Here is a 17,848-nt window from a genome sequence, read left to right on the forward strand (position 1 = left end):
TGAAGAAGTTAATTTCTTGATTTCTTTTCATTAAAAATACAAATATTCCTTCCTAAGCAGTGAAATACTAACAGCCAGAGAAGGACATCAGACTTTTGTACATTCCTCCCCTGTACATCTGTCAGTCTGTCTGTCAGAACATCTTTTATAAACAGATTTAGGCTCTAAAGCCACGTACGTGAACAGATTTCTTGTTCCTGTCCAGTATTTGAACAAGCGTCCACAGTAATCATTCAGATGATCAAATATAAAATGAAAACAGACCAGTTATTTTAGTCATCATGACTCAAGTAAAGTCACAAGTCTTTAACTTTCCAGTCCAAGGTTCAGTCTCAAGTCTTTTGCTTTTCTTAGTTGCAGGTCATCAACACAGTGACCCGACTCAACTCAAGTCCACACGTCTGACCAGTGGTACGAGTGCAAAGATGTGACATCAATTAAAAACAACAAGGAAATCTTATTAATGTAAAAGTTTATTTCAAATACTGACAAAAATCCTTTCACCTACTCCCACACAACTGAAACATTCCAAGTACTCCTGTACTTTCTGAAGTCTTAAAATCATTCCTGTGTTCTCCAGTCATCCTCTTTATCATGTAAACCCTTTTTTTTTCCTTTTTTTCTTGGAAGCAAGGGTGCCTCTGATTTCCCTGCAGTTATCTTGGGCCAGGATGATATATACTAATTATGCAATCAATAAGAGAACACAAGAAAAAAAACAAATAAAACAAAAACAAAACAGAAACAAATACTTGCAAAACAACAAGAAAACAGATAAGGTAAAAGCAGCACAAAAGTACTTCAGAGCACACAGCCTGTCGTTTCTTTATACATTCTGGCACGTGTTTATCATAGCTGAACGAGAGACACCCTGTGTGTTGGGTTTGAAACATACCCTGCTTTTCCCTCTCGTTGAACCGCTCCGTGCAAAGCCAAACATCAAGTAGCATTCCAGAACTCCTGTCCCCCGTTGTTTTCGGAGAACTTGTCGTAGCTTATTCACCCATTTCTTTTAAGCAATCTTTACTTCTTAAATCAGGAAACGGTCTGCTTTTTAAAAACACAAAATGAGGCTAAATGGTCAGTTCATGTCAATCTAAGTGACACGAAGCAGTCAGGACTTTTCTTTTTTAAGCTCTGGCTGACCAAAAGTTGGATCGAATTCAGTTTTGTGGTAGAATTTACATCGCGGCTTACCAAAGTCTCGACTGAATGGACTTTGCCACAGGAGCTTTTTAGGACTCTGAAACAGAGATACTTGGGCAGAAGAGAGTCGGACTGGTAGAATCAAGAGGACAGGTGTTCTTTACAGGGTATCATCTCTTAGATTTGTCTTTGACTGAATCAGCAGCATTTACACATATTTTCATATGATACAGATTCACATAGCCTCTGCAATTCACTAAGATAGAGCAGAAGTAGTGTTAAACTGAAAGGAGAGAGGAACCATTGAATCAGAAAATAGCTCAGGCTATGAAAGAGTGAAAAGCAGGTGGGAAACAACACAAAGATCCCTTCCTGTTGAAGTCTATTTACAATGGCTGGAACAGAGAAAAGCAGTGCATTCATTCAACACCAGAACAAGCACATACGTACAGGTCAGTTCTCTTTCGCACACTGCAAATTTGACACATTTCGAAGTCTCAATGAGAAACAAGTGAGGTTGAGAATGTGATGCTGCATGCACCCTATCACCTAGCCTACATGGTGGAGTGTGTGCCTGTGATGGTTCCCTGAAGCAGTATTATACAAGGAGGCTGATTCTCAGTGAGCGCTGGCATCCAGTTCAGATTCAAAGTCTGCAGACCTTTCACCGCTTTCAGAACCACATTAACAGGTGGGACTCGAGCGCAGAGCACAGGCTCACACTTCACCCCCACGACACACGTTATAAAATCCCTCTCAGCTTTGCCAAGTGTTGGAGTGAGCGTATCCTGCAGGCACGCAGTGTCCCACTTTAGGCCTGCGATGATGATCTTTTGAGCTCGGCTGACACCTGTGGTTATCAGGTTGCCTGCTGTTTACCCTCTGACACCCCTGAGATCAAAGATCAGTCTGTGTAGTGTGTCAGTCCGGGAAGCAAAAAAAGTTGTTCTACGGGACGCTGGTAGTAGAAGTAGGTCTATACGCCAGCTATGGTTTTAGGGAAGTAATGTAGAAGTACTCTCTTCCTAAAGTTAGTGTTTCACAATGTGAAATGTGAGAGGGTGACATGTGAAGGGAACCACTACGTCTGACTGTGATACACATTCTAAAAAGTACTGAGAAAACACTGTCCCACAAAAATGAGAAATCAATATCCTGTCTTGCTTTAACAAGCAGCTAGAACAAGAATAATTGCTTTGGTTGGTGCCAAATCTGAAGACAGTTTTCACTGCACATGTGCCATTGTGAGACACAACTGTGAAGGCTATGACTGTGGTTACCTTTGTCTTTTCAATTTGACTTTAGTGATTGGATATAGAAACTGTGTCAACATACACGTTATTACGTGCGACAGTGAAATGTCAACTTTATCTACGTCTGGATCTGTGTTTTAAAGATGTCTGGATGGTTGGTGGTCAAATCACCTTTCCTAGTTCCGTGAGATCCAAACAATCTGAGCCAGACCGGCTTTGACTGCCTCACCACATCACAATGTGAGCCGGATGATTAGATGGTAACAGTCACCTTTGAAAGACGAGCGTAGCCACGGTCTCTGAGCCCGATAGCTGCAGTGTGAAATTTGGCTCAGTCGGAAAATCACAGAATTTCCAAGCCAGAAATCCCAGGATGTAATCCCGAGTGAGTCGATTTAGCACTGCCATTTCTCTCAGGCACGTTAGCTGCTCTGCTCCTCAAAGCGCCAAGCTTATCACGAATTACGTGCTTGTTTGAGTATTATTTACAGAAGCATACACTCTATGCAGGGTGCTTCAATCCCCCCCACAAATTTTTTAGGCTCATAGTAAACACACGTCTTGATGCAACTCAACAGCAACCAAACTAAGACTGAACTCAGAGATTGGCAGGCTTCCCAGCCATTAAAAATAATACAAGGATATACTCAGCTGGCTGTTGCCCTGTGCCCGTAGCTGGAGCGTGTCTACATGGATTGTCAGGACAGCAAACAGGAAAGGAAGGAGGGAAGTGTGACTGTGGACATCTCAGGGCTTTGTGTGTTGGTTTTGATACTTCCTATCTCTAAGCAGATGCCCCACTCCTGTTAAAAAACATGTTAAATTTCTTTTTCTGTTACATGTTACAATCATGCAGCATATTTAGAGAGAACAGGAGCAAAGGGAGTCAAGAATTAAAGCAACATGAGCAGAGAGAGGGGGAAAAAAGGCGATGCTTCAAATCCCCGTTTGGCTGAGCTGCGGCAGATGACCTCGGGTTTTGTTCGACGAAAAAAGAGACCAAAGGATGAGATGAAAGGGAGCCTCCATTCACGTCCCCCATTTCCCAATATGATGTCAGTGAATGCTAAAGAACTCTTAAGCTAGGCAGCTGCACCTCACAGATTTGGTATGCAAGCAAATTATTCACATACATCTTCTTACCCCTCCCGCAGAAGCCGGTCACCATCATAGATAGGGAACATAAAAATCAAAGAACGCGCCGCGATCATGGTTCCTAACTCCCTCACACACATTATTTTGGTGTCATTTAGGATGCAAAAAAAGAACAAAGCATACTATACAGACTACAAAGTGCATTAACTCACCCCATCCAACCCCTGCCCGATGACACACACCTACTGTGATGCATCTTGGAACACCGAAAACCAAGACATAAAGGAGGCGGTAGAGCAGAGTGCGCAGAGGGGGCAGAGCTGTGCGTGGCGGGAAGGCAGAGAAGGCTGCGACCTCACGGGCTGCCTAAACCTCCACCCCTCCCACCCCGCCCCACCCACATACAAGCAAATGGAGATTCAACTTATACAACTCTGCCCGACATGTTAAAGCCAGTGGTGCCTGGGGATGAAAAGGGAAGAGAGGGGAGGGGGGGTGGACATATTGGGGACACGGGCGAGGAGGAGGGTCGTTTGCCGGGAGCCCCAGGGGGGTGAGGGCGTTTCCAGGATGGTGGAGGCTAGCCAGCTAGCTTGCTCGTCACCAAGGAGGACTTCCTCTGGGGCAGGTCCTGCGGCGTGGGAATGTGGTCGCCAGTCACCAGGTTCTTGTCGGGCCCCGCCACAGGAAGCTGCTTGTTCTTCATCTTGGCCTTGGCCATGTTGTAGTCGCCCGAGTCGAAGTACTTTTGCTGTGTGAGAAAAGAGATAAGAGGTGTAAATGACGGGGCTCCGGGAGACCTGGATTAAACCGGATGACCTGTATGGAGCCATTTTGTTTGATGTTGTTTTTTATTTACTGCAATTCTCTTCGCTGCAAAGCTCCAGAAATGATTTGAGGACATCACTGAAGTATACATTAGCATGGGGTGAATCCCTATTTCATTCTTCAGATGAAGTTATCCATTTAAATAATATTTGCATGCTGGAATATACATTGAAAGTGTTGTTTGTTCCTGCAACTCTTCCTCCAGTCTACACTGTAGGACATTTCCTAATGCAACCTCAGTTGAAAAGAGGGAAATACAAAGTCCTCCATGCAAGAAAGTATTCCAGAATTCAGCCAGAGCTAATACAAAGCATCAGCAGGCTCAGTTAGGCCAGCTGCATGTTTCTCAAGCTTGGCTCGTCGGTCTGCAGCCTGTGGTCCTCGTGAACTAAACGCTTCTGTTCTGCTGCCTTCCAAAACACACCGTCAATCAGATAACCAACTTCTTCACTCAGGCTTGCAAAATCAACAATCTTATTTTCAATCAATTCTAACAAAAGATTTTGATCTTTTTTTTTTAACCCTTTGTTGGCTTTCACTGCTTTCTTTTTCTACAGAGGCCTTCCAGTGTGCCTGTGGATTTGTCAACCGTGTGTCAGACATCAATACTTTTTTTTATAAAAGGAACTTCCCTGGAATGTATGTTTGCAAAGAACTGGGAATGTGGATTTTAAATTAAATTCCTCATGTGGAAGTAATCTTTTCCAAGTCAGTATGGACAGTAGAAATGATCACACTGAAAGTGAACCGACTCTTTCAACACCAAAAGATCAAACACTAGAATTACTTAACTTTTGAATGAAAGGATCAAGTAGAGCAACGTGCAGCTTCAATTGCCTAAATAAATAAATAAATGAATAAAAGGAAAACTGGGATCTCAGATGCTCTAACTTATCATCAGTTATCATCAGTCTCTGATGTTCATTCTGGGAGTTATTTTATGATTAAGCATCACAATTCACTTTTTAGCTTTCCTCTCCACTGGCCTCAGCTACTCCTACTCCTCGCCAGTGATTTCCCAGAATGACTTTCAACGGTCTCCAGAGGTGGAGGTTCTCTGTAACATATACATTACGTGTAGGTGGAGAGAGTTTTTCCAGACCAGCAAAAGCGAGCGAGAGAACGATGCCTTTGTGTGCTCTGCCCTGCTGTTCAAATTACAAATAAAAATAATCTGTCGAACAGGCTGTTGCAATTCACAAGCCACCAATGTGGCTATTGATTTCTGGTCTATGGTACAATACAAACAATGGCAGCTGTAGATAGGAACCCTTGCTCTTTAGCTGTGAAGGACATATAACATTTATTAGTTGAGTTAACAAAGAGAAAAAACATTTTGTCCAAGAAAAAGCCATCTCAGCCAAGTCAGAAGCATCTCAATATAATGTCTCACTGGGGTCAGTTATCGGCAAGATTAAGAAAATATTACACAAATTATAGTAAAATAAGAAAACTAATTAGTACTGTGAACAGATGTAACAGTGCTTCAGGTTTTCAATGACTGCGATGTGTTGAAACTCCAATGGTCACAGTACAAAACCTTATCTTTTATATCACGCACAGTTGCTAATGTTGGCTTACAAAGCACTGCTGGCAGCCAGGGAGTGGAAATTGTGAATAAATTGGAAGCGTAAATGCTTTTTTATCTCCATCAGATAAATGGCAAAAAGCATTGTGATAATACCAGGGGTTGCAAGAGTAACGCAAGACAAATCACTACAGATGAAGAAGGCATATTGGAAATGTCCGGCTGCATCTGTTCACTTATACGCCATTGATGATCAGTGATGACGGTTAAGGATCTTGGAAGGTTGTCCCATTCCATAAGGGAGATTTCAGTCACAATCCTTTGTAACTGAGCGGCAAGGTGGCACTCAAAAACATAAAGAAATAAAATTGGAGAAGGGTTTGAGCCGTTAACTGCAGCATGTTGTACTGGATTCGGGGGTTTGTTGACAGAAACGCGTCTCCTCACTGTTCTTATTTCTGACCATGTCTTGGACAAACTGCAGTCACCTACCCCTTTCTGTAGTCTCTTCATCAGGAAGTCTGAGCCGCCGGGCTTCTGGGCCAGGCCTGGGTATTTGGCCTTCAGCTTGGCCTCCTCTGCTTTCACCGGGTTTGCATTCTTCTCCTGGGAGTCCTGTGGAGACAAGAACAAACGCACATCAACACTCCACCTTCGCAGAAAACAGGGCCTCTTCAAAAGGTCAGCCGATGCATCTTCAGGAATGTTGAAGCCCGACTTGAACAGCTGCTTTTGTGACAGGTATTCATTTATGGGCATCATATGATTCCAAAAATGCTGCTGCAACTACAATCACACCTACATTCCTGCAGTAAAGTCTCCTGTGGTAAACAGGGACACTTCCCCCTTCAGAAATACTAGGACTGCACTTGAAAAATCTCTCTGCTGTGAATAGGGCTAGACAATCTGACAATGACTAGTGGGAACGGGGGATACTTTATGATGGGGATGAGTCACGGCATGAATGTTCTTCTATTACAGCCTCTCATATCACCATCATGCCAGAGAGGAAATAACTCAAGAAGAGGACAAAGCTCGTGTGCAAACAGAGACCCAAAAAACATGTCTGAAATCATTTTTAGAGGCTTACAATGATAAGAACTGAAGGCGTCTTTGGGACTCGTGTGTCGGAGGATTTTGTGATCATGCGCGGCACTCATCTGTTAAAGCTAAAAAGCTAATCAACAAAGAATGACCTCTGACCATTACAAGTCCATATAAATCCTCTTACGCCCATCTACTTATGTTAAACTATCACTATAAAGCAATAAAGTAATCCACATTTCACAATTCAGAAACCTCCTTTTTAAGCATGATAAGCCACACTGACTCACTTTTCGTCTTTTCCAGTTAATGTGGACATGGTAAACCTTGTTTTCTGCTTCTTGTTTGGGTCATGCTTCAGTTTCTATAAATAACACTGTTTACAGTAAATATGATGGATCCCTGTTTTCTGTTAATGTGAATTCATTGGTTATGCGTTTATGTAGGTCGAGGTCAAGAAACAATAACTTAACGACACTTTCTGGCTCTTACGCAACTGGGAGGGGATCACAGGAGCTTTAGGTGGCAACTTGTGTAGACAATGCAAGTGTTTGTCCTGTTGTCACTGACTAACACCAGACAAACTGGTCAGATACCCGTCGCTCAAGTCCCTGACATTAAGGCGGGTAATTTGGGTCAAGGCACACCTTGTTTGTGTACATAGAGTGAATCCAGTGTTCTGAATGCACGTTAACAAACTGAAAAAACAATAGGAGCAAAAGTGCACATAGGACTAAAGCAGACAAACTCCAAAAGGCCATTTATGCTCTCCCAGCACATACACTACCTGGTGCAGACCTACTTCCACAATGCAGACAAGATAGGGCACTCAGCCTTGCAAGCTTGCTGGGGCAGGGATAAAATGTGACTCAGGACACAGAAGCCGATGAACAGATTCCCTCAGGAGGGGAGGGAGGGGGGGGGGGTAGCGTGTAGCACCAAGTGTGCTGATTCACTTGGGTCCATGACGAGAAATTTATGAGCTACTATATTCGGCACCAATGCAGGAAAACTGCAGAACCCGACAGCACATTCGTTGTGTACCCTGTAGATTAGTTTTGAACTGTTCTGTGCAGGACTGTAAAATTTTGCTTGCGTAGCTTCAAAGTTTGTCTGAACATTTCTTCAACACTATTTGACCTTTGATACACTATCTGCCTGTTCTGCTGTCTTGTTGAAGCTGTATCACACCTCAGTGGATGAAAGATTATTCAATCAGAGCATCATATCAGATTGAAAACTCTTGCATACTTACAAATACACAAATCTTATGATACATTTGGTAGCTTTACAGACATTGTTACATTGAGGAAAAATAAAAAAAAATAGAGTTATATATGTTTTGGCAGTGCTCAGTAAGTTTGAGGGCTCTAATGTGTTCCTTATTTTATACAGTCTGAGTGATATTCAGTTGACATTCAGTGTTTTAGACAGAGAGACATTACTAATGTAGTTTCTACCACACCTAAGTCTAAAAGAAGGAGCTCAGCCAAAAATGAAAATCCAGTCATGATGAACTCAACCCCATGTCAGTGGAAAGTTGGAGGAAGTTTCCTAGTCAAAACATTTCTGGAGCTTCACACTATTTGACTGAATAACTAAAATAGTTGGGGAAGTGTTTTAAAACATAAAAAATAGCAACCACAAGTAAGACAAAATGGTGCCAATGGTGCAGCTCTAGATCCCAAATTGATCTGAGAAGACACTATGTTACACCCTCGACATGGTGCAGTCAAACTTGTGTACCCACTTCAGACAGGGTGCGAGTTAAGGCTTTTACCTTGGCAGCTGCAAATAACATCTGTAAGTCTGACAATTACGCTGGACAAGCTGTAAGGAGCCATTGTGGTTTCTTCATTGTTGTTTTTTAATCTCACAAAGTGTTTTATGGGCTAGAATAACTCACGCCATTTTCCATTGGCATGTAGGTGAGTGGATAATGATTGGGTACTCAGTTTTTGGGTGAAAAGGTCCTTTAAGTTATGAGCACACATCCAGATTTAAGCGTAAGAACCAACAGCTTCAAGACGAACGTGAATCTGAAAGTTCTTACTTGTTGTGCAGGTGCATGTAAGTGCTAAACATTATGTCATTAACTATCCTTTATCAACAATCATTACATTGCTTGTATTGTGGATGTATCTCTATATAAACCATTTCTAAATTAGATGTCTGAATTAACAAAACAATCTTCATGAAGTACTTGATAATGCCAACAGAAAAACAATAGCTCCATTTCGCCTTTGACTCCCAATGTACCCCAGTATGATGGCAATCAAACATCATGGCAGGTTTTTAGCATATATTACAGATATTGTAGTTTATATTCTATCAAACATCAACAATGTGAAGCAGCGGAAACACACTGCAGGCCTTTAGAGTTGAGAGAAACAAAACCACAGTGGATGCATATTCTGACCCACACTGATGTCAGCAGATGTGAGATACAGCATTGATCCAAGTGTTGAACTACGTGCACATCACTGCCTGTTGTTGTGGCACTAAATAAATAAATAAATAAATAAAAATGCGGAAGCCCTGTCACACTGCAGTTGTTGTCACTGTCAGGGGGAAGACCATCAGGAAAACACCCAAAACAATATCTCAGTCAAAGCATGCAATGTTTTGACGGGTTTAAAGTCTGGTGAGGGAAATCATGAAGTTATGTCTTGCTGTGGGGGGCTGTCAACCCTTCCACTGCATGTTTTGGGACCCTTCAGGACAGACCAATGAGGCCCGAGCTGCTGTGGACTCACCAGCCAATGACACAAGGCAAGGGACAAAACAAAGTGACACACTGGCAAGGTGCTCTGTAAAGGTGGGACAGCTGCGTTAAGGCGATGTTCAGCACACTGCACAGCTTATCCATAACTCTACATGTCCTCCAGGAGTCCTCCCCTGCCTTGGTGCAGCGCTGAAGCATACACACTTCACTTGTGCTAGCCGAGGTTAGCCACTTCTAGCTAGCATGCTCCGTTGGTTAGCCAACAACATCAACACAGCAGTGTGAGAATCCCACCTGTTTTTCGTCCTCGTAGTCCACCTGAGTGTCCGAGTCCAGGTTTTCTGACGACATCGTGTGAGTGCGATGGACAGGCGAGTGTCACTTTCACCGGACAGTTCAAAGAGATGAATATACGAGGTACCGTTTGATGTACCTGTACTGGATCCAATCCTCCTTTTCTGGACACGACTGCTCCCCAACAAAAATGGCGTAACGAGATGTGACATCACCAGCGGGAGGGTTGTGCCTATTTGTGATGAACATATACAGTAACCAATAGACGAGCGGTACAGCTCCGCGTAGAGCCAATGGGATGCCAGTAGCAACGCTGCTCCGTGTGATTGACAGCCCGTCGCCCAATGAGTTTACAAAATGGAGACTGGGGGCGATGCGGGGGCCGCACTGCATCAACACAAAGCACCTGAGCAGCACAAAAGACATATAGTGGATGCAACATGTTGGTGTTTAAATTAATACATTCTGTGTCCTACCAATGAATGAATACGCCAGAATTAGCTTAAAGAGAGGACCGGCAGCCATCTTTGCCTTCATTACTTTCCTTAGCAGGAGAAGCTCCTTGCTCTGTGATTGGCTACTTGTTGACACTGCCTGTCAATCTAACAATTAGCGGGAAAGCTTGTTTTTACGTTAAGGCCTAGCTTGCTTCCAGATCTAAAAAAAAACAAAAAAAAAACAAAAAGAAAATAATTGTACTGTATTGTTGTTTTCGGTTAAATACATCAGTATTGTTCCCATGTAAGTACAAGCTTATTATCAAGACTAGGTTAGTGACAATACACAGAGAAATCTCAGTTTCAGCAGTTGGCTGCCCAAATGTAACAAGCTAATCAATGTTAGCTAACATGTCAGTCGGCAGTTTATGTTAATACCATGGTGCTTAGCTAGCTAGAGCAACCTCACATAATTTCTCTCTTTTCTTTGCAGCTTTTATGTTGGAATAGTTCACCTGTTCACCATGGCATGTGTACAACAAGTGAGAACTTCACAGGTGATTTTACTTATTTTACTTTTAGTTGTTTTGTGATGCTGCAGAGGCTGTTAACTTTAACAAGTAGCTGGTTAACTTCAAGGCAAAGCCAGACAGGTTTTAGTCAATATATACTGTCATGTTTTCTCCCTATTTATACCAGTAATGTTACTTATTGTAAGTAGATTGTGTACATGCACCTATGTTACCACAAAACTGTACTCTTTACCATTTCAAATGTAATCTAATTGACCACATCTACCTCTCTTAGCTACATAGTTCATGAATTAGTTACCATGCAAAATTCAGATAGGATACAAACACTACAAAATCATATTGTCATCATGAAATAAAGTTGACACTACCTGGTTTATAGTGAATGGGCAGCTTGTCCAGCTAGCTGTTGCACAGATGATTAACTCTAATAAACACTGACATATTTAATTTCATCCAAATAGTATTTTAAAACTCCTTTTTTGATGTCATCCACAATCAATATTTTATGAATGACTGATTCATACTAATATTTAGACCTATGAATATAGAAAAGTCCATATAATTGAACATTCTCATTATTAATTGTATCCTTACATGTTTAATTTACATCACTAGGCAGCGTATCACTGAAATTAGTATTTTGTTTTGTTAAAAAAAATGTTGTAGGCTGCAGCTGTTGACTTATTTGTGGTGTCTGTGTTGATAGTGATCAGAAGGCAGTAATCAGTCTGTGATTCATTTGTTTCACTTGTGTAGGATGCTCAGATTTTGCCTAACCAGGTTGTGTCAGAGCAGCAGTCTATGGTTGTTATAAAGAAGCTTCTTGCCATCGCCGTGTCTGGCATCACATACCTCCGGGGCCTTTTCCCAGAGAAAGCCTACGGAAACAAATATGTTGAAGGTTAGCTGACACATGGAAATTACTTGGCTGCACACCGCGGTGGCGATCAAGGTCTGTTTACCATTTGGAAATATTTATAAAGAAGATTCCTCCTCTTTCGTTTTTCTTCCCACAGATCAGAAAGTGATGATCCTTAGAGAAGAGCGCAGCTGTCCCGGTGCAAGTCAGATAGTTCAGTGGTAAATAATAACAACACTCAGTGATAATGCAGTTATCAGAACAGTTAGTGATGTACTGCATGTGAGAAAATATTGGAGGATATTTGTCAGTGATATAACATGTTTTCAAGGTTGCAGGGGTGCTTTGAGGCCATCCAGAAGAAATATGTAAGTCACATTCAACCATTTTCCATCACTCTGAAGATCTCTTAAATGTCTTGATTTAGATGACATACATTTACATAACCAGCAAATTAAGTCCTTATTCGCATTTGCTCTTGAGTATCCAAAATAACTCACATGGTCAAAATCATTCTTATTCTTTTTCCCCACCAGCTGCGGACAGTTATTATGACTGTGAGTATTTTGTTATTTCTTTTACATGTTTTGCCCGGCCCTTTTTTTTGTTTGATTGTAATAAACACATTGGGTGAGGAGCCTGCTAGGGAAAGCCAGCAAATACTAGGAAATGTAATCAAACAAATGTTTTGAGCTGATGTTGTGCGTCATTTAGTCTTTTCGACAAGACCTGAAAGAAATATTCCATGTTGTTTGATCCTTTTTCAGATCTACACTGACCCAGAGAACCCCCAGGTAGTGCACAGTTTGTCTTCTAGCCAGTGTGTATGTTTTTAAAAGCTACTGTATACATAACTAGCTGTTTATATGTTTATTGCATATCTTATATAGAACTTGTCTTGTCTTTCTTTCAGAAAGTGACTGAGTTTTACCAGTTCAGGATCCATTACTGTACAGCAGGGCCGCAGATGGACTTTGAGAGGTGGGAGGTTTTTTTAAATGCAACAATCATGATAATTTCATAAATCATAAATAAATCTCATATAAATAAAGAAAACGAAAGGAAAATACATGTACAGAATGAATAATCTTTGAGTTGTCTTTATTCTTTCACACCAGGAAGTAACTCGATTATCTTTCTAACTGTGACTGTGTCAACACCTTTAGTGGTTTTATTTTTCTAAGCTTCATGAGAAGCTTCATAGCTGAAGCGTGGCAAACTTTACTGTAACTACATGCCACATATTTCATTCTGTGACAACACTATGTGACAACAACATTTAACAAGTGGGGTGTGGTGTTAAAAGTCAGAGTAGTTTGGTTCACCTTAGGAATACCAACAACCATGTTTTACCAGTTACCATGATAGTTATCTGGCAAAGTGACTGAACGATTTACAGTAAATTTAAGCAGCTTTGGACTGATGCTTTTGTTTTGATTTCTCATCAGCATCAACAACAACAAGTTGTCGATGTCATGTGGCAACACCAAGAAGGCCAGCATCTTGTTGGTGAGGAAGCTCTACACTCTGATGCAGAACCTGGGTCCTCTGCCTGACAGCGTCTGCCTGAACATGAAGCTGGCTTACTACGACGATGGTAACACAGCACAGCAACATAATATAAGACAAATACAAATCTACAAATGCAACATGAATTAAATTGAGCATAAGATTTTAAAGCTTTGTCTAATATTCAAGTGACTACACTTACATGGAATTTAATGAGCTGCACGCTTGAATTCTCTTCCATGTGCTGCAGCTCGAGTGTGTGATAAAATGTTCAGCGTCTTGCTCAAGGGCAGTTTGTCAGAGCAGGTGGTGAAACCAGTTTCAGAGAAGCAAAAACATTGCACAATACAGAAACAAACAGCAAACTTACAGTTCATTTGCAAGTAAAGTATTTTCAATTGTATCACAATTCTAAAATTGTAAGAGAAACATTACATACAGAATATGAGAAAGAAATTGTGAGATAGTGTATGAGTGCAGACTGAATAGTGTATGGATCTTGATTAGATTAATCAGGCATATTGATGTGACTGACATTTATGAGTGAGTACAAAAGATGACTGTTGGGCCTTAGTACAGGTATCCGCCTTTAGAACTTGTAGACATGCTCTCTTTTGTTGTTCTTGTTTTGTTTGGCTCTGTCTCACTGTTTGTTTTCACGGTCCATCTGTCTATTTGTCTGTTTTCCAGAAACTCCTGAGGGTTACCAGCCGCCAGGCTTCAAGGAGTCTGACGGCGACACCATGATGTTTGAGAAGGAGCCGGTCAAACTCACCATGGGCGAGGTGGTCACTCCCTTCCACACTCTGAAGTTGGACATGGCCACAGAGAGACAGAGGCTGGAGCAGGTGAATGAAAAGGAGCATGAAACAGACAGACAGAAACAAAATGTTAAACCTCACTTGATATTGTAAAACCTATAATGTGAGTTCTTATAAACAAGCTATACATGTTGCTAAATGTCTGCAGGTGGATGAAACGGTTAATACGACGGAGAAGTGGTATCTGCATATGAAGGAGCAGGGCGTCTTCTCACAGGTCAGTGTTTGGACTGCAACTATCATGTTATCAATTAATTTACTGATTACCTTCATGATTAATCATTTAGTCTATAAAATGTGAATTTGATGTGAAAAATCCTAATCGCAATTTCCCAGAGTCACAACTTCAGATCGCTTCTTTACTCTCATGAATGACAAAGAAAAGCAGCAAATCCTTATATATTAGAAGCTGGAACAAGCAAATGTGTTGAACTGACAATTTATTATCGAATAGTTGGCAATTAGTTTTCTATCAATCTGCTGATAAAATTAATGAACAAATTGTTGCAGCTGTAGTCAGCAACAACTCAGACATGAAATGAATGAATGTGATGATTGTAGTTAATTAGATAATTATGAAAGGGCTTTAAACCACAAAAGGTTTGGTAATTGAAGATGTTATGCCTCTAAACACAAATAAAACAATATTGTCTTGTGCATTTAATAGAAAGTAATATCTTTTCCACCAGGTTATTTTTGCTTTTAGGAAAATGTGCTCTAGATCAACATCTTTGACGTCAGAGCTACATTTTCATGTCGAAGGTGTGATGTAAGTCTGTGTGCAATTTGTTCTCGTTATTGACAACCGAATTGTGAAATGCACAAATATTGCACACGCAAGCGAGGCTACAGGTCAGACGTGCGTGTCAGTGTGTGTGTTATCAGAAGCAGTCATTGTTTTGGTCAGTATTTTGACATTATGTGATCAGATAACATGTCTTAATCTTTAGAGCCATGTGATTGAAGACGTGGAGAAGCCTGACAATGACAACACAGACTTGGACAACACTGGTAAGTCCTCCTCCGATTTCACATCAGCTGTTTACATGATAACTTTATCAGGGTTGAGTGTAACTTTGTTTGTGTTCTGTAATGTCTCCAGAGCAAAAAAACATTTTGAACTTTTTCATAAACATGTTTAACATCGCTGTGAGCTGGTAGAATAATCTTAGAGTGAAAAAACAAATGAAAATGGCGTCATTATGACTATTAACTGAAGACCTCGCTTTGGGCTGAATACTTATGTTGAGCTTTGATGAATTTACAAACATCTTAATTATCAATAGAGAATTATTTAGATTGTTGGATAAGACTTAAATCAAACTATATGAACTTCACTGTCTGTTTTTTCTTTATAACCTAAAGAGATCCAGCTGAGCTGCCATGAGAAGCTCGAGAGTTGTGAGAAAGCCACAGAGGTAAGTGTAACATTCATTTACCACACCGCCCGCGACACACTGTGAGTGCATTTAATACTAAAAAAATACACAAATCCTATTGACATCTCTGTTTGCCTGTCATGGAAATTCATGATGAGGAATCAAAACATAAATGAAATGAAAAAATCTTTTTCTAATAAGCAATATGTAACTGTGTCTCTGAGTAGAAAAGGTAAAAAGTATAAAAAAAGAGCGAAAGAAGGAAAGATAAAGCTTTTGGTGAAATGAATTTCACAAGCATTTTGAGGAAACAATACATTTGTTGGGTTAAAGGTTTTTATAGCTGGTTTAACTGTTAATGTAAAGAGAAATGTCTTGAACACAAGGTGTGTTAAAAGTCATTTTGAGAATTGAAAACATTCATCATCCGTCTGAAAGAGCAGAAAGACTCTTTCTGTGTAAACACGAAGCAAAGGACCTCTTTGAGTGCACTTAATGGTCGGTGGCGTTACGGACCATCTGTCCCCTCTCAGATGGAAACTCTGGTGAAGAAGACCTCCGACATGGAGGTTGGCCTGAAGAGGACCAGGAGTGGACGGATCATTAAATCCACTACAGTCAGTCAGCCACTCATAACTCAACAGCCACCAGCTCTGTTCTTACACTGTTATAGCTAGACGACCTGAGACACTGACACAGAATCTATCTCTGTGACTGAGCATAGATTAGACAGAATCTTAACATGATGCAAGTAAGAACAGTTAAATATTTATGAGGCAGCCAGTATTTTATATATGTACATTACATGAGCTCACTGAGGTTATTTTAAATCATTTGTGATGTTTATATTTACCTACACCTGGGCTATGCAAGTATTTTGTATGCAAACGTAGCCGATGTGGTCAATGTAAGAACAGATAAGACATAAGACATATAATGACAGATAAGACATTATATGATTTAATATATCAGAAACTGTCCATTTGTTTGATGAGTGTGAGATTTGTTGTAGAAAACCGTAAAAAAAGTTTTCCAACTTTAACTAGGAAATTATTTATTTGATATGAAAAATTAGGAGAAAATTATATGAAATCACCAAATAAGTAAATAATATTAAAGATGTAATACGACTGCTTTGGTGTGTGTGTGTGTGTGTGTGTGTGTGTGTGTGTGTGTGTGTGTGTGTGTGTGTGTGTAGGAGACAAACCTGATAGTGAACAGCAAGAAGCCGACAGCCATGAAGGACAAAATGGTGAGAAATTCTGGAGAGTTTATGAACTTTGATCTGAATTTGATTTAATCAAAACATGTTAATATAAAGCTTTAAAGGCAGCTGGCCAATAATAAAGCACCTCTAACTCTCTGAAGTGAGACATACAAGCTGCAGCATTTACCCACATTCAGTTCTCTTCATTTAGTTCAACATGCAGCGTCTTTAGTTTTTGAAGAAGAAAAAAGACTTTGATTAAAGCTGATCAAACAGCTGTACTTTCACATGAAAAGCTTTTCTACAGAAGGTTTTGGGATGATGATTTAGATGGAAACTGCGTAGGAAGCCTGTTTGTTTCACAGATGAGTCAGCACCGATCACTTCGTGGTTTTCTCGGAGTGGGATGTTATCTGTCAGCAGACGCATGATATTCTGTGGTTGTTATATTCTGCATTGTTTCTTCTGCTGTATTTTTTTTTTTTAAGGTTTCTCAGTATGACATCCCCAACAGCCAGGAAACGCCGTCCACCTCCGCGCCCAAGAAGAAGCGCAAATTCAGCGAGCCCAAAGAGCGCTTCTGACTGCACCCCCCACTGCTAACACAGCAGCACGGCTGTATTGATTTCGACTGATGTTTTTAAAAATCCAATTTTGATTACAGCATGTTACGTAACTGTTTTTTAAGGAAATTCACCTGTGATAGGTATTATTGTTTGTGTGCTGGCAGTTTTGAACAGTATTTGACAGTTTTTGAACAGTATTGAGCTCCACAGTCTTTGAATGCAACACGTCTGAACGTGGACATCTTAGAAGACTGAGGAACAAATGTATTATTTGACACAGTATTGAAGTTGACTTGGAGTGATTATGTTTGTTTTACTGTTGCTAGTCTGAGTTATTTGTTAACAACTTGAATAAAATACAAACATTAATCCAGCGTCATCTGGTGTTGCAGTTTATGTCACTTGTTTAAGAGCAACACAAAGTTTATTTGCTAAGTTAGTGCTGTCTCCAACTTAGAAGTTAGAAGGAAAGGATTATCTCATTTCTTTTTTAATTTGCATGTGGACTTTATATGGCTTGTAAAACTGGCTGTGTTGCTACCAGTATCATTTTATGTACGCAGAGGGTTTGGTTTTACTTTCCTCATGACAGACTGCTTCCAAGTTATTCAAAAAAGGTGGCTA

At 40.6% G+C, this 17,848-nt stretch overlaps 2 protein-coding genes across 5 annotated transcripts; one reads left to right on the forward strand and one right to left on the reverse strand.

The window, feature by feature from the left end:
* Nucleotides 1-455: 455 nt before the first annotated feature.
* Nucleotides 456-10,125, reverse strand: ensab (endosulfine alpha b). The gene is made up of 3 exons (XM_037073783.1): nt 9,914-10,125; nt 6,343-6,465; nt 456-4,245 (listed from the first exon to the last, which is right to left on the reverse strand). The coding sequence occupies exons 1-3, from the start codon at nt 9,968-9,970 to the stop codon at nt 4,075-4,077; spliced, it is 351 nt and encodes a 116-aa protein (XP_036929678.1). The 5' UTR covers nt 9,971-10,125; the 3' UTR covers nt 456-4,074.
* Nucleotides 10,126-10,289: 164 nt separating this feature from the next.
* On the forward strand, nt 10,290-17,603 carry hormad1 (HORMA domain containing 1). Of its 4 annotated transcripts, none has more exons than XM_037073780.1 (16): nt 10,290-10,355; nt 10,844-10,907; nt 11,640-11,784; nt 11,900-11,963; nt 12,074-12,110; nt 12,279-12,299; nt 12,510-12,566; nt 12,656-12,723; nt 13,191-13,339; nt 13,942-14,099; nt 14,221-14,289; nt 15,023-15,083; nt 15,438-15,490; nt 15,985-16,068; nt 16,650-16,703; nt 17,147-17,603. In XM_037073780.1, exons 2-16 carry the CDS (start codon nt 10,875-10,877, stop codon nt 17,240-17,242), a joined length of 1,149 nt encoding a protein of 382 aa, XP_036929675.1. In that variant the 5' UTR covers nt 10,290-10,355; nt 10,844-10,874; the 3' UTR covers nt 17,243-17,603. The 4 variants fall into 4 exon arrangements, with proteins under 4 accessions (XP_036929675.1, XP_036929677.1, XP_036929674.1 ...); XM_037073779.1 differs by lacking the exon at nt 10,290-10,355 and adding an exon at nt 10,383-10,654; XM_037073781.1 differs by lacking the exon at nt 10,290-10,355 and adding an exon at nt 10,387-10,654 and having other exon boundaries at nt 12,510-12,536.
* The last annotated feature ends 245 nt before the right edge of the window (nt 17,604-17,848 follow it).

This window comes from Acanthopagrus latus, chromosome 17 (assembly GCF_904848185.1).
Source record: "Acanthopagrus latus isolate v.2019 chromosome 17, fAcaLat1.1, whole genome shotgun sequence".
Taxonomy (NCBI): Eukaryota; Metazoa; Chordata; class Actinopteri; order Spariformes; family Sparidae; genus Acanthopagrus; species Acanthopagrus latus.